Source organism: Amblyomma maculatum, chromosome 1 (assembly GCF_055883805.1).
Source record: "Amblyomma maculatum isolate TAMU_Amacu chromosome 1, ASM5588380v1, whole genome shotgun sequence".
NCBI lineage: Eukaryota > Metazoa > Arthropoda > Arachnida > Ixodida > Ixodidae > Amblyomma > Amblyomma maculatum.
Window position 1 is genome coordinate 302598757 of NC_139344.1, and position 26112 is coordinate 302624868.

The 26112-nt window shown below is 45.0% G+C and overlaps 1 protein-coding gene and 1 long non-coding RNA gene across 3 annotated transcripts in view; both read left to right on the forward strand.

Moving 5' to 3' along the window:
- Positions 1 to 26112, forward strand: part of LOC146206949 (casein kinase I) — an 89624-nt gene that overhangs the window by 30524 nt on the left and 32988 nt on the right. For both annotated transcript variants that reach the window (XM_084581429.1, XM_084580973.1), the window contains exon 3: positions 14239 to 14365. In XM_084581429.1, the coding sequence (XP_084437555.1) occupies positions 14239 to 14365 (127 nt within the window). The remainder of the gene's footprint in view (positions 1 to 14238; positions 14366 to 26112) is intronic.
- Positions 14375 to 20663, forward strand: LOC146206950 (uncharacterized). Its single transcript, XR_014701477.1, has 2 exons — positions 14375 to 19103; positions 19668 to 20663. It is a non-coding gene; the product is annotated as an uncharacterized LOC146206950 (long non-coding RNA).

A 26112-nucleotide genomic window follows, 5' to 3' on the forward strand; every position in this document is an offset into this window, starting at 1 on the left:
AATAGTCCTTTAACCTCATCCACCCACCTAATTTTCGGCTGCTCTCTGCTACGCTTACCTTCTCTTGGAATCCAATTTTTTGCCCTAAGCGACCATCGGTTATCCTCTCATCGCACCACATGCGCTGCCCATGCCCATTTCTTCTACATGATTTTCACTAGGATGTCATTAACTCGAGTTATTTCGTTTCCTATCTCTTAACGTTACACTTACCATTTTTTGTTCCATAGCCCTTTGTGTTGTCCGCAACTCAAGCAGAACCCTTTTCGTTAACCTCCATGTTTCAGCCCCATAGGTCAGTACCGGTAGGATGCAACTGGTTATACACTTCCTTCTTGAGTGATACCGGTAAGCTGCTAGTCATTGAGTACCTTCCAAATGTGCTCCATCCCCAATCTTATTCTCCTAGTTATTTCCCTTTCGTGGTCCGGGTCTGCTGTCACAACCTGTCCTAAGTCAGGTAGTCTAGCAACTGGGAATTGAAATTTCATGCACTGGGAAAAATCGATTAAATTTCAAGGAAACCATCAAAATTTCTTCTGGTTGGGGAAAATGGCCCAATATATTCTGCAGTGCATTTTCATTTTAAGCTGGCATACAGAAAGTATGTTATTTATCCTTTTTTTTTTTTTTTGTGCTGTCTCGCCAGCGCCGCAAGGCCAGGTGCGATATAGGCGCAGTGCGCACGGCTGAGCTACCACAATAGAAGAACCAATACGCATGTGAGTTGGGTACTCAATAAAATATGCGGAAGCCCTGTGTGAGAGTATTACGCGACATAAAGAAACAGGAATAACCGCGCCAATTGGTGAGCTGTGCTGCCAAGCGCGTGCGCAGTCATATTGTATTGGATTGGTTCGGCTGTTTGGGGGGTGGAGGGCTCGCATGCTCTTGAGCTGCCATGGATAGGGTTTTTCCGGCTGACATTTTGTCCCTAGATTTCCCAAACGCGTTGACCGCCATGATTTTTGTCTAAGGCTGGCATCAGTGCATATTTAATTTTCAGTAAACTTTCGACATTCTTAATGGCAGTTAACAGTAATGACAGCCTTTTCACTATTGTAAATTGCAAAATATGATTAATAAATAGCTTCAGCAGGTACATTTTTGAGCCTCTTCACTCGTCAAGGAATTTGACCTGAAATAATCAGGGAAAACCTGGAAAAGTCGGGGATTTCCCTTCTCTTAATTATTGTCTTAGATCAGGGATTTTGAAAATAGTGGTTTGCTAGACACCCTGTAAGTAGCAATATTCTCCTACCAATTCCAGCGCTTCATTACCTATATTAAGCTGCTGTCCCTTTCTCAGGCTGTTTAACATTGACTTAGTCTTCTGTATATTAATTTTAAGGCCTTTTTTTCTGCTTCTCCTGTCTATATCATTAATCATAAGTTGCAGTTGGTCCCCTGAAGTACTTAACAAGGCAATGTCATCAGTGAATCGCAGATTACTGAGACATTCTCCATCAACCCTGATGCCTAACCTCTCCCATTCCATGTCTTAGAATATACCCTCTAAGCATGCTGAAATAGAATATACCCTCTAAGCATGCTGTAAATAGCACTGGGGAGTTGATAGTTAGCACTCCTGTGTCTTGTTTCGTTTTCTACGTCTGTTTTTTTATAAGCGCAACAATGTATCTGCATGTTGACGAAATAAATGTTTTCCAATCCAATTGCACATATCAGTCACCAACTAGCCCAACTAGAAACCCTTTTGAAGCACTGGGGAGATGGTGTCTCCTTGCCTGACAGCTTTCTTAATCGGAATTCTCTCACTTTCTTTATGCAGAACTATGCTTGCTATACAACCACTGTATACATCTCTAGTACTTTCACATATGGCTCACCTACACACCGATCTCGCAAGCCTGCATGACCGCTGAGGTTTCGACTGAATAAAATGCTTTCTCTTAGTCAATGAATGCTATGTATACGGGCTCTTTATATATAGAGCATTTTTTATTACCTGGTTGATAGTGTGGATGTGTTCGATAGTAGAGTACCCTTTCCGAAAACCTGCTTGATGCCTTGGTTGATTAAAGTCGAAGGTTGCCCTGATCCTATTAGTGACCACCTTAGTAAATACCTTTACGTAACGCATAGTAAGCTGATTGGTCAGTAATTTTTCAAGTCTTTAGCGTCCCCTTTCGTATGAATTAAGGTAATGTTAGCATTCTTCCATAATTGCAATACTTTCAATGTCATCAGGCATTGCGTATACAAGGTGGCCAGTTTTTCTGGGACAATATCCTGTCCATCCTTCAAATAACCTCTAGTTACGATCTTCCCCAGCTGCTTTCCCCCTTTTCATAGCTTCTAAGGCTTTCTTAACCTCCTCCTTCGTTACTGGCGGAACATCTGGTTGCTGTTCACTACAGCCAATTTCATTTTTGTCCCGACTACTTTGGCTACTGTAAAGGTCCGTATATAACTCCTCGGCTACCTTGATTATCTTGACCGTGTTAGTTATGACATTGCTTGCCTTGTCCCTCACTGCATACATATGATTTTTGCCTGTGCCAAATTTCCTCTTTACTGCTTTTAAGACGCGACCGTTCTTTAGATAATGTGCAATTTTTACCATGTTATACTTCTATGTTATACCAATGTTATATACCTGTGGAGGCTAACCAAGAGGGTTCTACTTAAGTTGAGAACAACTCAGAGGGCTATGGAAAGAAAAAGGGTAGGGGTAACATTAAGAGATAGGAAGCGTGCAGAGTGGGTCGGAGAAATAACTCAGTTTACGGACATTCTAGTGGAAATTAAGAAAAAGAAATGGGCATGGGCAGGGCATGTGCGAAGAGAGGATAATCGATGGTCGCTTAGGGTAACAAACTGGATTGCAAGGGAAGGAATGCGTAGCAGGGGGCGGCAGAAAGTTAGATGGGTGGATGAGGTTAAGAAGTTCGCAGGGGCCAAGTGAATGCAGCTAGCACAGAACCGGGTTAATTGGAGAAATATGGGAGAAGCCTTCGCCCTGCAGTGGGTATAGTCAGGCTGATGATGATGATGACTTCCTCATGTTGGCCACCTTTCAGTTATTTGATTAGCTTTGACGTCCCCCCTGCTATTTCTTAACCCAGAATAACAGAATAGTACCCAGAAATGTGGTGCCCGTGTTGTGTTTTCTGTTCACGTGATTGTGTTCGTTGCGCCGCATTTCTGGGTATTATTCCTTAACCCACTGCTATAGTTGCCCACTGCCTGGTCTCCAGCTTGCTTTCTGCCTACTTTGGCTCCTACAGGGGGCATCTGCTAAAGCACATGTTTGCGTATTTTGTGCGACACCATGGACTCCAAGCACCCTGCAGTGGGTATAGTCAGGCTGATGATGATGATGACTTCCTCATGTTGGCCACCTTTCAGTTATTTGATTAGCTTTGACATCTCTTCCAGTTCTATCCAGCCTGTTGGGTTGGATACTTTCATAATTAGGCATTTCTTAATCAAATTTTTTGTCTCCTTAGGTATTTTAGCGATATCATCTCTAACAATTCTACCTCCTACTTCTACCGCGCACTCAGTGATGATATCTCTGAAATTATTGTTCATTGCCTCTAGGCTAAAGTTGGCATTCAAGGTTAGCACTGAATATCTATTCTGTAGAGAAAGCGTGAATTCTACTTTTCCCTTTACCGCTAATTCGGTGGACTTTTTCCTTACTAGTCTGTCTCGCTCCCTCTTCAAATCCAGACTCAATCGAGACCTTACCATCCTGTGGTCATTGTTTTGAACTTTCCGCTTACCTCTACATCCTGCACAATTCCAGGGTTAGAACAGAGTATAATGTCAGTTTCATTCTTAGTCTTCCCATTAGGGCTTTTCTATGTCTATTTCCGGTTCTTCCCTCTTCTGAACAATTTGCAAGTTATTTTGTTCAGCAAACTCAACTAATACGTCCCCCTTGCTATTTCTTAACCCAGAATAACAGCTTGAGGGGCGAGTTGGTGCTGCATAGTACCCAGAAATGTGGTGCCCGTGTTGTGTTTTCTGTTCACGTGATTGTGTTCGTTGCGCCGCATTTCTGGGTATTATTCCTTAACCCACTGCTATAGTTGCCCACTGCCTGGTCTCCAGCTTGCTTTCTGCCTACTTTGGCTCCTACAGGGGGCATCTGCTAAAGCACATGTTTGCGTATTTTGTGCGACACCATGGACTCCGAGCACCCATGCTTAGCCGTGCGTGGCATCGCCATGTCTGGGGAAAAGGGGATCCTGGTGGGTGAGCTGATGCCGAGTGTCCGGACCTTTAAGGCCCCTCGGCGGAGGCAACACACCACTTTGGCCCACCCGGGGGGGAACTGGCAGTTGCCTTTTCCTATCCTCCCCTCCATCTTTTATTTTCCTATCTTCTATCCTACAACTCTCCTGTCCTCTACTCTTTTCTTGGTTTTTCCTTACTTCCAGGCGGCGAGGGTTAACCTTGTGTGGCTGACTACCCTGAGTTACGCCATATTAGGTTATAGTTACGGTGTACAGCTGACGTGGACAGGACTTGCCTGCCAATTCCTACCCCGTCCGCTCGTTGGGCTCCATGGTGGGTGGCTGGCGCCGCGGCCGAACATCATACAATATTTATGGCTTCTTCCTCCAAAAAAACTGTTTGCCTTTCCAAGAACAGGCGGACCGATGTATCAGCTCAGTTCTTTTCAACGAAGCATGAAACCTTCCCGAAATATCATGTGATCTATAGTGAAAGCCCTGTGAAACAAGCTCTGCTAATATCCCCTTTTGCAGTATCTAAGTCTCTCACAACCATACTAGGCCCCGGATACAAAGTTAGTAAGCTGGCTTGCGGGGATCTCCTGCTTGATTTCCAATGCAAACACCAGTACAGCAATCTTCAGCAACTTGCCACATTTGGGGACATCCCAGTAACAGTCAGTGCTCATAGATCCTTGAATACAGTCCAAGACGTGATCTCGGAGAACCCTGTCACTCACCGAAGAAGAACTTCTAGAAGGTCTTTCCGAGCAAAATTTAATCGGTGTGCACAGGATCAAAATTCGAAAGAACAACCAAGAAATACCAACAGAGCACATAGTTCTGACTTTCAACTCTAGCAAACTCCCTGAATCCATTGAAGTCGGTTACATCAAAGTAGACATCTGGTCCTACATCCCAAACCCTAGACGTTGTTTCAACTGCCAAAGATTCGGTCATGGCTCCTAGAGCTGCCGTGGTCGACAAACATGCGCAAAATGTGCCTCAGATGAACATAAATCTGACGAGTGTGAAGCTGCGCCACACTGCGCAAACTGTGCAGGTGAACACTTTACATACTCACGGTCATGTCCTTCTTGGAAGAAGGAAAAGGACATCATTACCATAAAAGCCAAGGAAAACATAACGTTTAAAGAAGTACGACAGCGATATCTTGTTGGACAGGGCACTTTCGTGTTCACAGCCAAACCGAACTATTCCAATGTGGCGCAGCATTGGGGCAGCACACCACAACAGGATTTAGGGCCATCCCCGCCCCAGGCAGAAGCAGCGAAAGCTGCCCTGCCATTGCAGAAACACGGCACACTGGCCCCACAGCCAGCAGCCCAAAAGGCTTTTTCCCTGGAAGAGAAGCCTGCAACCAACAATCTCAATTCTCCCCAAACGTCCAAAGCCCCCGAGGATATGGACACAACCCCTTCTTCGTCCCCTCTGCAGTGGCTGCATAACTCTCTGGAAAGAAAACGGAGAGAAAAAACTCTTATAACAGGACCGGACAAACCTGAAACCTAAGTTCAGGCACATTCCTTAAAAAAAAAAAAAAAGTGGCGTTCCTTATACGCTGGAACTGCTGAGGTCTTAACAATTACAACGATATAAAAGAACTTTTACATTAATTTTCTCCTGTAGTCCTTTGCCTACAGGAAACTAACCTAGGACCCCATCAAAACATTTTAAAAGGACACGTCTTTCGCTGCGACCGAAAAGAAGCTAATAGCCTATCTGGAGATGTCGCTATTATAGTGGAGAATGGAGTTGCAACATGCGAGATTAGCTTCAAAACCAAGTTCAAAGCTGTTGCCGTCTCTATCATTCATTATAAAACAATAACTATATGCTCACTGTATCTCCAACCACACCTAATTGTAACCCTTCATGATCAGGAAGAGCTTTTAGAACAACTGCCAGAACCATATCTGGTTGTTGGAGATTTTAATGCGCACTCCACTTTTTGGAGAAGCAATCTGACACTAGAGGCCGTATTTTAGAGGATTTCATATTATGCAATGATGTCTGCCTGCTGAATACAGGAAAGCATACATACTGCTCCCCAAGCACGGGGAAAATGAGCGTTTTAGATTTATCATTCAGCTCCCCATCAATTTTTACTGATTTTAAATGGGGCGTCCTCGACAATCCTCTTGGAAGTGATCATTTGCCTGTCATTATCAGCCTAACACCCTCACCCTCCATCACTCTAAACAAACCCAGGTGGTGGAAGCTGCGCCTTGCGAACTGGGCTCTATTCCAGTCTGAAGCCAGCCCAGAAAAGGTCTTTTCCGAAAACCTCAATCTTGACGAGTTAAATGAAAAATTTATGGCCTGCATCATTGACGCAGCACTTGTAGCTATACTGCAGTCTTCAAGAGTGGTACTGAAATATCGCAGTCTGGTATTCTCAGGAGTGCAGAGAAGCAAAAAAGAAACAACACAAAGCTTGGGGAAACTTTCGCAGGTACCCAACAAACGAAAACCTCATAAAATTCAAGCAGGCCTGTACAACCTTCAGTTTATACTGCTTATTAAGCCTAATTACGATGCCTGCCACCCTCTCATTAATGCTATAGAATTCCTCTATATTACCAGCTACATCCTTATTGACAAGGAAACCTACTCCTAGTTTTCGTCTCTTCAGTAAACCTCGATAACACAGTACATGCCCATCCTTCAGTACAGTATATGCATCATTCGGCCTCCTAACCTCACTAAGCCCTATGACATCCCATTTCATACCTTCTAGTTCCTCTAACAGCACTGATAAACTAGCCTCACTAGCTAGGGCTCTACCATTAAACGTTTGCCAAGGTCAATTTTCAATGGCGGCCTATCCAGTGGAGCCAGAAATTCTTAGCACTCCCGCTTCGTCTTAGATCTGACCGCCGTCGTGGTCAGTTGCTCCACAGCCCTTGGCCGGGGTTTTATAAGACTATTCGTGGGAGGTTGTGGCCAATTACTGCACCAGGGTGGCCATCTCTTGTTCTGGTGAGGGAGTGCATTGTCGGAGGTGTTCACCGGCATCAGGTTGCATCTCAAACCTGTTTATGCAATTCCATCGCCATGTGGATGTTTTTTTTTTTTAATGTGGTGGAGAATTGTGCGGCACCGGGATTCGAACTATGGTCCTCCTACATGCAAGACGGATGTTCTACCTCTACGCCGCAAGTGATTGGAGGGAATTAACTGCGCAAGGATGCTCACCTCCTGTAGCACCTCTTGCCAGCCTTTTAAATCAGAAAGTGAGAGCAGTTAACATATTGCAAACTACTGCAAGCTTGCTCAGCTACAAAGAACTACGCAAGTTGTTCTAATGGTTCTGCTATGAAAACAAGCAGGTACTTACCTCGTTGTCAGTAACAGGCTTGTTAAGCCTACGTCAGAGAAAAACATTATTAGAAAACATTAGAGAAAAACAAGCATTATGGAGGGGGCCTATCACCATCGTGTTGAAATTGAGGGAGTCCCAGCATCACTTGTGGAAAGGGCTGCCATCTATTCTTCATGAAGGTCCAGTGCCTGTGATCAGAAAGGATACAGTGGAAATGTGCATTGATTTCCAAATTAGTTGCAGCACTTGATGTTCAGATATCAAGTGCAGAATCAAGCGATTTGCTGCTAGTCTGTTCCGAATTGTTACTCGGCATTACTTGGCTGTGTTCGAGATTTCGCGTCACATGGAAATGGACGCAAAATGTGTCCACAGGCCTTGTGTCGTTAATGAAGAGTTGCAGAGGATGACAAACTGTCGCGCACCAAATTTGGTGGATGTGGTGTAATTAATTGAGGCAGAAGGGTTGATTAGACGTTGAAATATCCTTGGACGTGCACATAGTGTGTGGACATGCAAACCGGTAGTGCCATCAGAATTTGCAGAAGTTGTCAAAATTGAGGCAAAAAACTGCAAACGAGATGGATAAAGATAGATTAAAATGTAATTAATTATTGTTAAATTAATCAATAAGGCAAAATTTTTCGTACAATGTACCATCATTGCGCATCCTAGCAACAGCATGGGAGAGGGCGTGGCCTCAGTTTCAGGTTAGCTTGTGTCAGAATGTGACGTGGCTATGAGAACCGCCAATCCTACACATGAATGAGCCCTGCATCAAAAGTGTACCGTCCATTCTCACACTTGCAGATACTGTGCCGTTCCTTTCCTGTAAACCAGTTATAATTAGCACTGCAGCGAATGCGTATCAAGGAAACTAAATTCCCTTTGTGCGGCATGAGCCCCGGCCTTGCTACAAGGGCACGCTATATACCCTCTGCAGCGGCAATGCTCCGGCTTTTGCATTTCTCCAGTGCAGATCCTACAGTTCTCTTGAAAGTTTTTAAAAATCTGTGCATGTTTTGACTGTTTGTCTTGTTAGAGATGCATGTACAGTCAGCAATGCATTGAATGTTAAATATAAAAGAACCAGATCATGCTTTTTTGTATGTCAGGAAGCCAGAATTGCAATTATTATAGGAGTTTTACTTTAGAAACATGCTCCAAAACAGAATTTGAATGCTCCAAAGCTGCCAGGGCTGGGCAAGATACATTGGAAAAGTATCTTCGGTACTGTATCGTTGATACTTCGATGCATCACTGAAATCTTAACATAATAAAGGTTGTAATACAATTAGCAGCATTACCATGCTTTCTAGAATCTTTAGAGCATTCCTATGCCATAGTTTTTCTGAAAGGGCTTAATGAATACGCCAGCACGGAGTTATTGTTTGGGCAGCTGTCCTTGTCAGAATTTCACATTACATTGAAGCCACGTTACAGTTAAAGGATTGCTTCCACAAGCAGCCGAGCGAAATATTTCTTTCAACCAATGCTCTTTATGCGAACCGACCTGTGAGCACTTGGCTTACATACAAAGGTGCAACTTGTGTGCATTTGGAGAACTGAGCAGTTATATTGCAATTAGTGCGATAACAAACTTTTGAAGCTCTGCGTATTATTAAAAGCTAGAAGGAAAGCAAACAAACAAAAAAATGGCTGAACGTTATTTAGTCCGGAAAAAGCGCGATGTGGGCGTGCTAAAAGCGTCACGAATGAGAAAAGCCTCTGGACATACGCACACGAGCACACCGCAGTGTTGTATGAGATGAAGATGCCTTTGATCAGCATGTAAGAGGGAACCATAGCCGCGTTGGCTCAAGCATCCTAGAGGTAGTTCAGACACTCGAGGTTTCACTAGCGTCGCTGGCATAATATGGCTGGTTGTAGATAAAAGATAGAAGTATCTTTTTTAACAGAAAGTGGCTAATATGGTGTCAATCAATTCGCATAATTCAAAAAGTAAAGTTTTTTTTTTTCCCTTTAAGATAGAGATATCTTTACAAATTTTATTCAAGGTTTGCTCAAATGTTTTTCGCAAAAAAATTGTTTGGCAACGCATAAATTGTTATTCGAAGTGTGCTGGAAAATTGCATTCATAGCTTTCATGTCGTGCATTTTATAAAATTTTGGACGTAGTATTTTTCCTAAAAATATGCTAGTGAAAGCCTGTTCCCTGTGCAGTTAGAAAGGGTGGATTTGTTTCCAGTCAAAGGCCGTAACTCCAAGAACGTGGTTAGCCGACTGCATCGTGGTGGACTGAGGCCTTAGAAGCTTGTGTTCTTGCCGCCAAGCAGAACCGGAACGCGGAGCCCAGGGGTTTTGTGGGTTGTGCATAAGTTAGTGCGTCTGACAGCACACTGAGGGCACTGCTTGACGAGAACAAACGCCACAGAGACAGGCGGCGAATGGCAAAGGGTGGGAAGAGCGGGTACAGCAGTGTGCGAAATCCTTATTGCGTGTTCGCCTTGCGTTTCTGCTTTGTTCATATCTCTCTGTGTGTCTGTTAAAAGCTTAGCAGCTTCGTGGTACGCAATCGGTGCTCAAAAGTAAAGGACCTCGTGAGCGTCTACTTATCATTGCCTCCTTCAGTTTTAAAGAAAGGGAATCTGGAAATGTTAACGCTGAGGGGCTGGGGCATTTGTAGGGAACTCGGGTGGTACTACAAGCCGAGCTGTCTCTGGGCCTGTACTACCGCCTGAGTGAGCGCCGTCAACCCAGAGCCTCACAGCGGTTTTATTATTTGAACTTTTCCTTAGTAGTGAGTACCCTCAAAATACACGATACTTTAAAAATGTATACTTTAAAAAATGACTCGGATACTTTCATTTTTCGCACACGATACCAAATACCGATACACAAAATGTATCTAAAGATAGTATCGAAGATACATGTATCTTCGATGCTGCCCATGACTGAAAGTTGCTCCAAAATGCTCGAGCCTGCTTCCACCCCTCTTGTGCGAATTGAGTTCGTTGTGCAGCTGTCTAACCTTAAGGCCTCTTTATCTGTTTTGAATATTTTCTAGTTGTTTAATATCATTTAGTAGTTTGTACTAAAATCTACTTACTGTTGCAATTTTTCATATATGAGACGATGGTATTAGTTAATTGTAACTGAACCATGATTTGTTAAATTTCTCCACACTTATAATGCAGTTGATCTAAGATCCATTGAATTCGAATGAATTTGCATTATAGTTTGACATGTCAGTACAGTAGAGCCCTGCTATAGTAAATTCAGATATAGTAAAGGGAAATTGAAGTCCCAGATCGGCTTTCATAGACTACTGTTTATTTTTTTTTCCCCCTTTATAGTAAATACATTTTTGATTAAAATGGGTTATAGTAAAATGTGTCTGGCTGCAGCAACATAGGGAACTAAAGCTGGAGTTTGCTCCGCGACGCCAGCGCTCGGTTTCCAGCGGAGCGGAGAGGAACTACAAAACCTACGCGCATCCGCGCCCGCGCAGCGCGCGGCTGTCTGTGGAGTCTGCGCAGCCCGCTCGCTCGGGAGCGCGTGCTACAGGCAGCCGCACGTGCACGCGGAGCGGGAGAAGGAGAGTGAGGACGAGGGGGGATGGTCGTGCGTCTCTGCGCATGAAGCCGGCGCTCTTTGCCAGTGGTGTTTCTTATTTTTGCTTTTTTCTGTGCCCCGGCTGACATAGAGGCTGGCTGGAGGCACGCTCTTTATCGGTGCTTTCGAAAGTGAGAAATTATGATTAATTGATCGCCGCGGACATTGTTTTCAAAGAGCGCTTGTTGGCAGGCTCAGACAAAAAAAAAAAAAAACATGAACGCGAATTCGGTACTCGAAGGCAGAGGCAAGCGACAGGTATTTTGAAGGACTTGAGGCGGCACCTCTTGATGTCTCTTCCATGTTATTCAGAGAATGAAGGGTCCAGCCTTCTCGTTAAGAATTGATACGCGTGTACACAGCGACGAGTGTTCCGGGTGCTGGTTGGGGAGCTTCCTTTCCATTTGTGACTGCTCACTTGAAAAGGGCCTATTCAACTCTTTGGGGGCAGACGTTTTAGGCGATTCTGCCGGCGCCGTGGTGCCTGCTTTCGGCGCGTTTAGGAAGCGTTCCCTACAAAGGCACAAAGCATGCCGCCTTACCCTTTGGTTCCTGCTGACAGCGGTCAGGGGGAGTTCGCTGCTGTGGCGCTGCCATCCGAAATCAATGACTTATCTACCTTTAACGATGAGAGGTTTCTTAATGACCTGGATCACTGACGAGAAGCCAAGGCATGCCATTTTTTTTCGGCAGTTTCCTCTCTCCGCGAGACGAAGAGCGAGGAAATGCCTGACGACTTTTCATGCAGGCGGGGACATCTCTCCAAGTAAACCTTTGTCTTCTTAATTCCACAGCTACGCTGTGCAATCCCTAATTCAGTTATCTCCTCTAGCGAATGCGCAGTTTTGAGCTCCCGAAGCAGGATCGCGTATGAGCATAGAACGATTAACGTATGTGTTTTCCCTTTATAAGCGCCGAGTGATGGCATTAATGACATATAGCTGTTTCTTGAGGCCGACTTGGTTCCGCAATGGCTGCTGCGACACCACCAGTTACAAACAACGGTGCGAGATACGAGCGGTACGAGATACCTAAAAAAAACCGACAACCATCGTTTCAACACGAAAGAGAGAAAAACACTTTCACGAGTTTTGCGAAAAAGCGCGCCGTCACTTTTTCATTCCAGTTTTTTTTTTCTTGCCCCCTTTGTTGGAGCGCGACGGCGGCCAGAATGCGGCCGGAGGAGGAGAGAAACAACCGAGCGCGCGCGCACAAACACGTGCTGGAAAGCAGCGCGGAGCAGACGACACCATGCTTTTCTATGCGGCGGGGAGCAGACGACGTGGCCGCACTGCGCGGAGGTTTTGACGGGGTCTCCATGGAGGGCGCTGACGCACAGAGCGGCGCAGCGCCCCCTGGCCCAGGTTTTCTCCCCTATACTTCCCATGAAATGGCTTTGCCGCACGTGCGCTACCTAGGACTGCAAGGCAAATTTTTGTTTCTGAAAAAAAAAAAATATATATATATATATAACTGACTTTACCGCCAGGCTCAAGCTCTGAGGAGAAGCCAACTTTACATAGACATTGGAGCCGCGAGGCAAAGCATGCGGTGTGTGGGGGAAACAGTAAAGCTGCCTACGAACGTGAAAAAGTGCCGCGGTTCATTCAGAAAGTAAATGCCCGTTCGTTTCACCTGCACTGTGTGAACTGGTTCACGTAGTGCTGCACTTTGCCATTCGTTTCAGTGCTTCAACATGGCGCCCCCTGAACCATGCCGCACGTCGTGCAGGTCGAGTTCTCGAAAAGTTCAGCAAAGCTGTGCATCTTCTCAGCGGTCAGTGCCGAAATGGTGCAGCTGCAGCTGCCGCACAAAAGCAGACGACAGCTTGCGCGACGATGGCTTGCGTGAAATAGGGAAGCGACTCTAGTTATTCCGCTCGTCAACGAGAACGGTGCCCGTGTTCGCTAAAGAAACAACGACGCATACTTCAAACCATGTCTAACAAGTAAGCACGTGCATGCGTTACGGTTCATGCTAACTTCAATCGTGATCGAAGTTTGTTTGCACTTCGTACCAGCTGCCGCATGGTGCGCATACACATACATCAAGGCTGGTTTGTGTCAACGCTTCATTGCTATGTGCTATTTGAAAATTGATCTTATTTCGCACGTTGGCGCCAGTTGATGTGAGTGGCAATATAATGCACAGCTAGCCAACCACATGCGCGGTCGGCTTTTGTACATATATGCTTCGCATATTCATGAATGAATAAATCCTATCGCCTGTGTATATACTGCTCAGATCAATGGCGCTAGTCATCCCAATCATGAAGATTTTCAAATAGCACATTACATTAAGTATGTCGTGTGCAAATGCATATATATATATATGCACCTTTTGCGGCAGCTGGCGATCGAAGCGCACATGGTCATGATTGAAGTATGTAATCAGCATGCATCACACCGCATGCGTGTGTCTATTTCTTGTGAGTACGCGTAGCCGTTCCCTTGGCGAACTCGATCGTGTTCTCGATGACAAGTGCCGTTTAATTTACAAGGCACAGGCCAAAAGCATCGCGGCTGGATAATGGCAGAACTTCGTTGTCATGTGCTATTTTAAAATTCATCAAGTTAAACGGGATGTTGGCGGTAGCTGACGCGTGAAGCACTTTCTCCACAGACCTGTGCTCTGTATTGCCTTTGGGGCATCTGTTCACTACCCCAGTCAATAATGGGGTGCAACTGGATGCGTCTCAAGGGTGAATGGCAATTTCTACTACAAATGTGCACATCGCACGAACCGCTGCACTCTGTTGGTTGTCAGCAGCTTTCTTCGTGGCTAATCAGGCATTACAGCTTCATTGATGGGACGACATTTCAAAGCATGAAACCACTAAGTAAAAGGGTAAATGCTCAGTAATTTGCAATATTTATTGAGTTTTAATGGACTGCACTCGAAATGCAGAAAATTGAACATCTGGTTGTCGGTTTCTACTGTCCATATTAATATGACAAAATGCATAATGGGCTTTTATCTTTTGTCTGAACAGCAAGTTCTCATATTAATGAGGCATTGAAAAAAATTGTTCGTAATTGGTGCTGTACTTGCCTAGCGGAAATGCATTCATGTTAAAGTGTTGTCCTTGCATGAACTGCACATTTTCAGGTGGTTTGGCACTGAACGAGATTACAATGTCCTTGTGATGGACCTCTTGGGCCCAAGCCTGGAAGACCTGTTCAACTTCTGTTCCAGACGTTTTACTATGAAGACAGTGCTAATGCTGTTTGATCAGGTAAGGAACCTGGGGCCTTTAGATGCAAAAATTCTGGGATGGGAAGCACCGATATCCCATGGTTGCATGCCTTTTACTTACCCACCCACATTTTGCCGTACAGCAGATCACAACTATATGTATATGCGTTGTCATAAAGTGTTACGTTAGAAGGAATAGATTGCAATGTGTCTGTTGCCATTAGGCTTTTCTGGCTATACGTAAGCTCCTTTCTTGCAATTTGTCTCGTGACCTGGAAAACCTGAATTGTTGGGGAAATCATGGAATTGTCGGGGGTGCTTTTAAAGAATTGGCCAGGTGAAGGGAAAAGACCAGCTGAAGTGCAGGGGTGGGAGTGCTGGTCCATTCTGCTCCAAACGGCTTTCCCTCTTCTATCCTGCCCCAAAACACAATATAATAAAAACTTAATTTGAACTTCATGAGACCAGCAGGTATGACGAATTATCCGACATTCTAATTGTTGAATAGCATCGAGAAAACTGACAATCATTTGCATTGCGTTAAATTTACTGTAAAGTCGAACCTCGATAGAACAAAGTCCTACTTGCAGCCGAAAATTTCGTTATATTGTGAATTTTATTACATAGAGGTTCCTATGTTTTAGCTGCCCAAATAAAGTAACAGGTTCGTGGAACATTGCTGGTAGGTGGGAACTTGTAAATTACGAATTCAGGAAATAAGACATTCTAGCAATAATAGTGCTAACAAGGGCACCAGATGTTACTTTGCGTATCAGGAGCATATAATGAGTCATAGCAAACGGATGCGAACGCATCATTTTTCTCCGCGTGCGCAAAGAGTGAGCACAGTGCCTACTACTCAAAACCGCCACCAGATGTCGCTACTGGTACCGTAATTATCATCTAACATATGGAAACTGAGATAAGAGTCAATAGAGTTAATACGAGTCCCTAGAGCAGCTGATCTAAGGACTTTATCGAGGACGCTGTCGTATTATAGTGAACTAGATTATTCGTATGTATGCATCACCCACGCCGGCGTGGCTACTTTGGATGCCACAATCTTTTGCTCAGGCTTTACATACGAGTACCCTATTTACTTGCATAAGAGCACGCCTCGCACTTTTGCCACTGAAAACTTAAAAAAAAAAACAACAAACAAAACAAAACAAAACTTTAGTCCTTAGCGCGTCCTCTGTTTCACGTGGTTGCAATCCACCACATCCTATTTCTTGGCAGTGTGCCAAGATGCTTCGCAGCTAGAATGGCTCTAGTGGTGGGGTGAATGGGGAAGACTTGGCAGAGTGCCAGCGGTGGCTTTCTCTGCTCCTCTGCTTGTGCATGCCTGGTTTTCAGTAGGTTCGCTTTATCAGGCAGGGAACAGGGTGGGTGCTGCCACAAAATCACTGGAATGTGTCATAGCAGCAAATGCCTATTGAAGCGAACAATGCTAAAAGCTGGCTGACCGCGTGCTTTCTTTAGTGATTGATGGCTGGGACGGACAACTGTCGTAAAAAATAAAAAAAAGAATCCCAACTTTTTGCCGGTATTGAATCCTTCCCTGAAACTCGCGTTGATTTTTCTTGCAAAAAAAAAAAAAAAAAAAGTGGTTCATTCTGAGAGTAAATAGGGTATTTTCAGTTAGTGCTTTGCTGTTCAGACTGGCCAAGTGACATGGCATGACTCATTCTAAAATTTCAGACCATTGGTTTTGTATGCACACAACTGATGACACGTTGGTACGCCCCTGTTATTATCATTTTGTTATGCTTGTGGAGACTGCCGAAAAAAGAGGCGTGGGAAAGGGCAAATGTAAATGTGTTGTCTGGCCTGAAGTTTTAATTCTCATTCGATTTTCAAGGTGGCTGCAGGTACAGCCTTTGTCAAAAGATTAGAGCCCAGGGAGTCTGCTTCTGAGCCACTTCGTGTGGCTTGTAATGCATTTCCAGTTTGTCGAACCTCTTGATGGTAAGATTTTTTGTCCCACCCTCTCCAGTGGGAAGGACCTCCACTAATGGCAAATCAGCGCCATTACATGGCTCAGAAGCTGACCCCCTGGGCTCTAACCTTTTGACGAAGGGTGTACATGCATGCGATGCGCGAGGACTTGGTTAAATTGAAAGTGTCGCATAAAATTACTACATAAATCGCGAAAACAAATACAGTAAAAGCTCGTTAATCCGAACTTCACGGGACCGGGAAAAAAGTTCGAATTATCGAATGGCCTCGAAAAAACTGACAAGAACCGTTTGTATTACAGTAAATGTACCGTATTTAGTCGCATAACGAACTTGCTTGCATAATGAACCCACCCAGCCCTGATTTGTGCCTACGAATCTGAAAAAAAAAAAAGTCTGTCGTCGTCAGCCCTGTCCCTCAGTTTCGTGCTGTCACGGTCCACATGGCAGTGCGCCAAGATGCTGTGCAGCGATATAACGGGGTGTTTATCTTTTGACTTTAGCTCCAGCAGGGGAGAGGGGAGGGGAAGCGAGCTTGGCAAAGTGTCAGCGCTTATCCGGTTGTGCAAGCCTCCTTTTCAGTACGTTTGCTTTATCACGCTATGAGCGACTAGGGCGGGCGCTGTCTGCTGCCGCTCCACTCATCGGAACGCGTATAGCAGCAAGCTGCCTTTGAAGCGAACGGCGCTAATAGCCTTCTGTTGACAACTGATGGGTGGAAGGATGGATGGCTATCGCAAAAAAGAAAAAAAGAAAAGAAGTTTAATCCATAGTGCCCGTCCGAGATCATAGCCTTTCATGGGCGTTGGCTGGGACTGCAGCGACAGTACTTTTCCCTATTTCCAAGTTAACAGGGTTGGAATTAACGAGTATTTAGTTGCGAGCTACGGAGGTTGCGCAGAAGAGAGAGCTGGCAGCCGCCGCCGCGGCCATGCACTGACCTTGCCGCGGCCGCCTTCCCCTCCCTCCAACGCCGCCGGCCGCCGCGTCAATCATTGCGGCATTTAAGTTTTACTCGCCCTTCCATTGTTTTACCTGGTTCCATCTTCTGTCTCCATTTTGGACGTGCGTATCCTCTAATTATGCCTTCCGATCGCTGAGACGTTTCTTTTAAGTTTTTTTTTTTGCCGCATGATGTGCGCCAAGCCACCCAGACGCGGCGGCGCGTAATTCGAATTATCCGTAGCAACACCGACTCGCGTTCAAATTAAGGGGCTTTTTTATACGCATATCTCCATGGAGCTTGGCCGGACCAAGTAGTCTAGTTCGATTTATCCGAAAATTCGAATTATCCACGTTCGAATTAATGAGCTTTCACTGTATATGGTTTTCAATGGGGTAGAGATTGGGAAATAAAAAAAAATTAGTTGCATCACCGTTACATTGAGTTTCGTTATATTGAGGTTCGACTGTATTTACTGTACTGTATTTACTCACATAATGAATTCAGCCTGCACTTTTGCCACTGATAATTTGAAGGGAAAAAAGTGTTAGTCATTAGTGTGTATATGTTTCGCACAGTGCAAAGTGCATTTTGTGACCGCGTCATGATCCTGCGGAGTGATAACATCACAGTGTTTTATCTTCTGACCGAATTTGGCAGAGTGCTTGGTGGTGGCTTGCTCCGCTCATCCTGTTGCGCAAGCCTGGTTTTCAGTATGTTACCATGCCACAATTGGGCCGTCCATTGCCACAAAATCGTGATAGCAGCAAACGGGGCTGACTGCATGGGATAGATTACAGATGGCTCACACTCGCAATGCCCTCGCTCCTACATGCCAGTGGTTTTCTTTTGCGTCACTGATGGCTGCAGTTGTGCTTCAAGTGATGACGTTCTCGTGAGGCGGATCAACTGTGAAGGACGAAGACCATGTCAGACGTTTGAGAAGGATAAACTATAGTGGCTGTGTGATGTGCCTAAGGTGTGCTGCACTTTTTTGCAACTGAGCACCATATTGGTTGCTGTGCAGCCGACGGCCATGTTGGAGTGCGCGAGCATTTTGAGTAGTTTTTGTGTTCATGATATTGTGCGCTAAACGAGCTTCGTAGCTCGTCTCTAAGCAGCTGTAAGACGTTTGAATCTTCACTTTCTTAGGACGCATCCAGAGCCCCGAGCACGGATTGTTTGCTCATGCTGTCCACAAGTTTGTTTTGCAGTCTCTTTGAAAAGCACACAGGCCTGACTGAAAGCATCGCAAGTGAACCGCTTTGTGCTCGAGCAGCTGACGCTTGTAAATGTTTTTGCAAACGCTTTCGTCTGCTTTCGAGTGCAGTGGGCTGGGCCCTTAGAAGAACTTGGTGAGCAGCTTCGGCAAGCAAAGCCAGCCATACTGAGTTAATTTTGCCAAATGCTCCGCATGCAGGCATGTTGTGCTGTGTTCGTAAAAAACATTGATTCAAGCCTCTGTTACATATCTTCAATATTACATGCACACCAGGAGGTAAACTTGTGCGCAGCATCACTGCAAAAGAACTACGTCACGGTGACTGATGGTTGGCAACACCTACTAAAGCAGACGATGGCAGGACCATGGGCGGGAGCTTGCAAGGTCGTGTGACCTGTCGGAATGGAAGCGTAGTCTGGCGCTGGAAAATCGAGTGTGCACACTGGAACATCGGCCAGTAGGCAAGTGTGTGCAGCGAGTAGGCCATTTGCAACGTTGATAAAGAAGGCAGTGGCGATGAAAGGCATTCTCTGTCATGGCAAAACACTCAGCGGCGTCCGGTTTGTTGACGGCACACTCGCTGCTGTCTGCACCATGGATGGGGCAATGCTGCAAGCAAGGCCGCAAGGGTCAGTACAGCCTCAGCACCATTCTAGTGAGTACACTGTTTTTGACCACACTGCTTGGGTACAGGTCCGCACCCAGTAAGCTTGCACCTGTATTCAGATATTAGATGGAAGATTCGGGCTCCCTCTGCATGATGCTTTCTCCAGCTGCATGACATCCAATTTCTTTTGGGTAAGAAAACCCAGTCGGTCTTTATATAGATTGTTATGTGAAGTTGCAAGAATAAGACTCGCTACTTATTCACATGCCTCGCGTTTCCTTGTTTTAACAGCTGAAGAAATGTAGTACATTTTTGAAATGCATGCTATTTCCTACGTAAGAAACAAAGATAGAAATTTGTGCGTATGATGCTTGTATTCAGTCTGAATGGGGCCTCATTAATACCAGTATGAAGTTGCAAGGCTGTCCTCATGCTTCAGCAAACACAGCAATACCGCTGTGCTTGCTTAAGTATCACAATTGTGCTTTGTCTGCACGCCCATGACTTTTATTGTCAGCAAAGCGTGGTAATGAGCTTTCATTGTGTAGCGGAGCATGCTGTAAGGCTGGGACCAAGAATGTGCTTAACGGCATGCCATTTTTGGTTATGCAGGTGGAGGAGCACCTGTTTAAGGCGTGGCTGCCAATGCCAGGGCATCTCAGATTGGCCTCTCCACAAGAGGCATACACCTACACGAGGTCAGTGGTGGACGACTACATCGGCATGCTGAAGACGCTCCTCTACCAGCCGGAGCCTACATAATCGCAACGTGCTGCCTGTTTGGATGAAGAAGATGGCATGGACAGCGCTGCTTGAAGGTGGCCTTACCTCCAGGGAAAAGCCATTCAGAGCCAGAGTGATCGACTGCAGCCAGCTTCTCGTATGTGCCAAGAAACCCGCTGTGGTGAAGAAGCATCTTCCCGTCACCTGTCAAGTGGTCTTTGTATACACACCCTTCAGTGTTGCTCCTAACCAAGTATTTCACAACAAGGCAGCAATTGCGATGCTTGTCGGAATGGGAAAGTTTCACAGAAGTTCTTTAGCAGCACATATATCCATGTCTCGGCATTTGGAACATGCAGAAGCCTGCATTGACAGTGATTTCTGTAAGGTTTAACAAATGCTGCGCAGAGGTGTGTCAGTGCAAAGGTGCAAAATTGAATGCTAAATATGTATTAGTGCTGTAGCATAAGTGCACAAACAGGTGTAAACATCACAGATGCACATCACTCGAGAACAAAACAATCCTGGCAGCATGGTCATATTCTTGCCTACAACTTGATTTTGGCAAAGGAAAGCAAATAGAACCACAGGTCGCGTGCCTGCCTCACCTTTGTCATTGATACTAGTAAGCGCTTACACTTATTACCGGCTTTTGTGCTGAGTGCATCATTTCTGTCTTACCCTCAACTAGCTTAAAATTTTCCTACGCACAGGACCCCTATTTCAGACAATACGTGAAAAAGCAGAGACTAGCTGTTTTCTTGCATCTACATGCTTTGACACCTTCAGCAGAAGTTACTGAGGAAATATGGTGTTTCTTGTTGTGCTCGATGTTGTTGGCTTTAAAACCTGGATCTTTGGCTGAATAAAATATTACTCGTTTTATTTATTGTGTATTCATTTCCTTTCTACAAAAAGTTAGCAGATGGTCTCTTCTCGGGCAAATGCTTCCGGGGTAGAGCGCTACTACAAGCCATCATAACTTTGCTGATAATTGGACGATTTTTTAGGCTGTCCCAGTTGACGCTTCAAGGTCACGTAATTTTGATGTTACGCTCACAAAGTTGTGAGTGGAGTCCATAATTCGGTCCCTGATGGGATGGAAGGATGGATCATCGGCAAAAAAAAATTTTTTTGGCCGCAATGAATCTTCCTCCTAAACAGACGTCAATTTTTCATTAAAAAAAGTGTGTTCATTACACGAGTGAGTACAGTATTTGGTGGAAAATTGGACAATGGTCGCCTGTTTTTTAGTTGGGAAGAGCGCACTAATGACTAATTTCACATTGCAATCAATGTTTTATTGCGTGCATACTGTCGGGGAGTGCTGGAAAATTGTAAGCACCTTCATGATGTGATGCGGTAGGGGCAGTGCTCGTTAACCCTTTGAGGGTTTTTGCTGTAAATGTATGGCGGTGGTTTTACGTCCTGTAAGGTGTTTGCCGTACAGGAACGGTTTCAATCCTCCATTTGAAATTTTGTGCCCTAATGACGATGCGTGTTCACTGGGAGGTGCTGCCACCTCCTAAGACTTACAAGAAGCGCCTGAAATTTATTGCACTGCCTTCTTGCGAAGATGAACAGAACTGATTCCTAGCTGCAGTTCAGTCTGCGGCCTGCTGTGGCAAAGCCCTTGCATGGTCTGTATACAAGGTTTCTGCTTGGCAACAGAAACTTTGATTTTTATCTTTATGGCCACTCCAGGGCCATGGAAGCGATTTCCATCTTTATTAGGGCTGCTGTTAGCTTGTGTATTATCAACACTCCCTAGGTATTCCCACTCTCCTTGTTTTACAGAGTTTCCAGAGTTTGCAGTGTCCAGCAACTAACTTCAAAATAAGGTGCCTTATATTTTTCTACAACTTTTCCTCGACTTTGTTCCTTTTAAACTTTCAAAATCCGCAATAAAGTAATGTGACTATCTGGGAAAGGTTTGTTTTTTAAATTCGACCCTCAAAAGGTTAACAAGCAGCCTGCGTTGCGTGTGAGGCTTCACCGCGCACTTGACGAGCACACATTTTGGGAGCAGCGGAAGAACCATGATGGAAGCGTGTGAAAATACCCACTACCGCCGTCCGAAACGCCACGCAACTGCGGTCTGTTAGCTGGCTGATGCGTGGCCAATGACTGCCGTGAGCTGGCGCAGACAGTGCATGAAAGCAACACTGAACTAATTGGCCTATTATCGGAGAGATGCCATTTGTGTTGCACGTTTGACGATGGCTTAGTGCCATGTAATCTACCTGGACGCGACTTAAGGGGAAACGCGGGGATCAAATCGCGAAAATTTCGCTAAAAAGTAGGTTTTAGAAAAGATCAGATTCGGAATCTACAAGGCCTGTTCAATCACATCACAAAACGATTCCGCTGAAAACAGCCTCAAAGTGAGCCTAAAAATTGTTTTTGTGATCTCTGGTAGCAAAAAACTGGCCGTTTGTCCGCGAAAATGGTCGATTTCCGAGCTCAATAACTCCGCGGCCGGAGCGCCGATCGCAAAAATTTTGGTACCACTGGAAAGCTTGTTTCACCGCAGTACTCCTCCCGTCAGAGCCACGTGTCTACGACAAAAAACAAAGGCACAAAAGTAAACAAACGCGAAGGCCTTGCAGAGCCACTTGTAGGCGCTGATTGGTAGCATTAGTCACATGTCGCTCAGCACGCTCTCCGAGTGGCTGCTGGAAAGCGCGCCATTGTTCGCGGCGTCTGCTCCTGCCTCAGTCGCGCACGCTTTTGTCAACTGCTCGGTAGTTTCTGAATCTGCGGCTGCCGTTCTGCATTCGTCACCCCCACTGTTGCGCGAGGCTTCGTCTGTGTGCCAGCGATGCAGCGGCGTGCGGTGCAGAAGTATAGGACGAAGTATGCGTGCGGGAAGCACGAACGCAAGCCTCTTATCCAGAAAAAGAAGCGATCGGCGGCAAATGGGACAAAGCGAGGACCGGGTCGGCAAAAACGCTTCTCGAAAAGTATCGGCGCACCGTGCGGTCCGTCCGTAAGATAAAGAAACGGAAGCAGCGGTGGAAAGTGACAAGGATATCGCACTTATGTTTCGACGTGGTACGGCTCCAACGAACGGAAGTCTCCAGACGCGTGGAAAGCTTGGCTCATACAATCGCGCAGTGGCACGGATATGCCCCGACGCACTCGGTGAAGATCACGACGGAGATATGTCATGAAAGGCCGACCCGCCCTTGGAATCGATACTAGGAAGTGAACCCGAAGACCCGGCGCCATCAACCAATGTCGCAGTGCAGTGCCGACACGGGGAAAGTTCCGTTTTCGCTACGGCGGGTGACGTCGATGCGGCGCGAGCTCTCGAGTACGACGGCGAACGTTTGTGCAACCGGAATAGCACCATTCCATGGCACCTCGGCCTGAAATCGATTCCCAGCAGTTAATCCGAGGTCCCGGCTCCATCGACAAGCCGCGTATCGCAATGCGTGATGCAGTTCTGATACGGAGAAACTTCTGTTTTTGTGATTGCGAGTGATGCGCTGTCAGGCTTACGGCAAATCCAATTCGCACCATTCAGGTGCCTGGAACCGCGTTTCGTGCCCTCGGAAACAACCCAGAAGAAAGCGTGCAGCGTAGCGATACAGTATTTCAATGCAGAGGCGTTTTGATAAGCGAAAAGTAGCTGTGCAACTTTAATGTCAGTTTTCTCAAAAGTGCCTTTTGACCCAGCTGTCCTGCTTGCAGAAAGCGTAGCACAGCAAGGGCTTGATCGATTGTCATGAGCTTTGTTGCATTATATTCCTTTGTAATTTCTTTATGGAGTGACATTCCCTTATATTCAAAATATGGTGTCATTCTTTTACTTTTAGCTATTTTGAAAGGGTGAAAATGAGTGCATTATGCAAGCATGGATGTAATGTTCTGTGCAAAAAAAAGTCAAGCTGATAAAAATATTCGGGGAATGTCACTGCATGAACCATTCATATGGCTAAAATATAAGACCAACTATGGGCTTCTACCACATTTTTTTGTCATGCCAGGCTTTCTGTAAGTTTGGTAAACAATGATGCAAATATAAATTTCTAATGTCAGAACTACTGGAAATATCTTAATGAAACTTTGTAATCAGCCATTCAGCACAGTTTCCAATAAGCATACTAAGATACTTTGTTGGGCGAGTTGGTAGTTATTTATTATTAATTTAAACAGCACGAACACGAAGACAAAGGACAAGATAAAAGAAAGCCCCAGTACAAGCGCTGACTCACAACTATGCCTAAGCTTTTTACTCCAAGGCCCAGAATAACAAAACATGAAGAAATGAAACAATCACATGAAATAACCCCTGGGTTCACCTGCCGCACAAAAAGTAACTCCAAAAAGACCCCTTTTTGCTTGGAAGAGCAAGAGAAGTCTTGCTGACACACCTATTGTCCGTAGTGCTATTAAAACAAATATTTGTGGGTAGTATTAGAACTGGCTTTGAAGTAATGTTAAGGCTTGGCCAGTTTTATCACAGTGAAAAAAGAAGGAAATATGTACTTCCAAATGCCAGACTAATTGGTTTAGATAAAATATGAATCTACTATCTATCTCATCATCTTTTCTTTGTGGCGATACAAAATCCTAACTTGGTCAAACTTAGGAGTGCGCTTCTTCTTCTTCATTGTTTCACATGAATGACAATGTGATACCAGAAACGTTTTGTCCTTGCCACTTTCCAAGTTGTTCCGGTATTCCTGTAGTCTCTTACTAATACACCGTCCTGTTTGTCCTATATAACAGGCTCCACAAGAGAGGGGAAGCCTGTACACAACACCTGTCTTGCATCCAACAAATGGGTCTCTATGTTTCACCCCACATTCTTGCTTCTTCGATTTTCTTTGCCTTTGAATAGCCGGGCAAATCCTCTTCATCTTGAGCGGGGCGGTCAATGCGACGCCAACACCATAACTCTTGCCTACATTTTTGAGGCCATGTGAAATTCTGTGCACATACGGTACCACCGCAACCTTCCTCTTCTTCTCACCCATGCTGGGCAGGGATTTCAGTCTGTGCATTCTTTTAAGGCTCTTCAGTACCCGGCAACTGGCCTCATTAATAACAGACTCCCGATAACCAGCCTTTGCAATTCTTGTCACTTGTCTTTCAAAACTCTTGCCCATGCCGTGGTAACAAGATTTCTTCAACACATTTAATAAGCATGTGTTGATCATCCCATTCTTCACTAATTCGGAATGCCCCGAATCGAAGCTTTGCAAGGGCTTCACCGATCTCGGGTTGTATTCCCAACAAACATGATCCTCACTGAATTGAATCAATAAATCTAAATACTGTAACCGATCGTCAACTGGTTCTTCAACAGTAAATTCCAGCCCGGATCCGCACTCAGTAAAAACATCCATAATGTCCCTCATTCGTTGATTGAATCCTTCATGGTCTGTGAATACTAAAAAGTCGTTCACATACCTGAAGGTGGAATGATGTAGGCCATCCAAGTTATCCTTCAGGTGTCTGTCCATATACATTAAGAAGATGTCACTCAAGACCGGTGCAACACTCATCATCATCATCATCATTTATTTACCCTTAAGGGCCCTTTTGTTAGGGCATTACATAAGGGGGGGAACAACCGTGACATAATACATTGGTCGATAATACAATAATATAAAACAGAAATACATGGTACAGGGTTCATCTTGTAACTATTCTAAAAACAAAACATCAACGTTAAACAACAACATAAAAGACACTGCTGCTCAAGAACAACCTGAAAAAACGACACGCACTAAGAAGCGCGGAAGAATCATTCAGTACTTGAAATGTACTGTTAATACTCCAGCATACTCCAGTGCATACTCCAGCCTTCTGCATATACAGCTTGTCCTTCCAGCCTATGAAGGTGGACTCCAGTTAGAACCTCAAAAGTTCAACGAAACTTCCAACACTTACACCTGAGGTGTCAATGAAGTCACATTTATTATGTTCTTCATAGGCTGGAAGGATAAGCTGTATACACAGAAGGCTGGAGTATGCATTGGGTCAAGTGTTGCACCGGTCTTGAGTGACATCTACTTAATGTACGTGGAGAGACACCTGAAGGATAACTTGGAGGGCTACATCATTCCACCTTCAAGTATGTGGACGACTTTTCAGTATTCACAGACCGTGAAGGATTCAATCAACGAATGAGGGACATTATGGATGTTTTTACTGAGTGTGGATCCGGGCTGGAATTTACTGTTGAAGAACCAGTTGACGATCGGTTACAGTATTTAGATTTATTGATTCAATTCGGTGAGGATCATGTTTGTTGGGAATACAACCCGAGATCGGTGAAGCCCTTGCTAAGCTCTAATTCGGGGCATTCCAAATTAGTGAA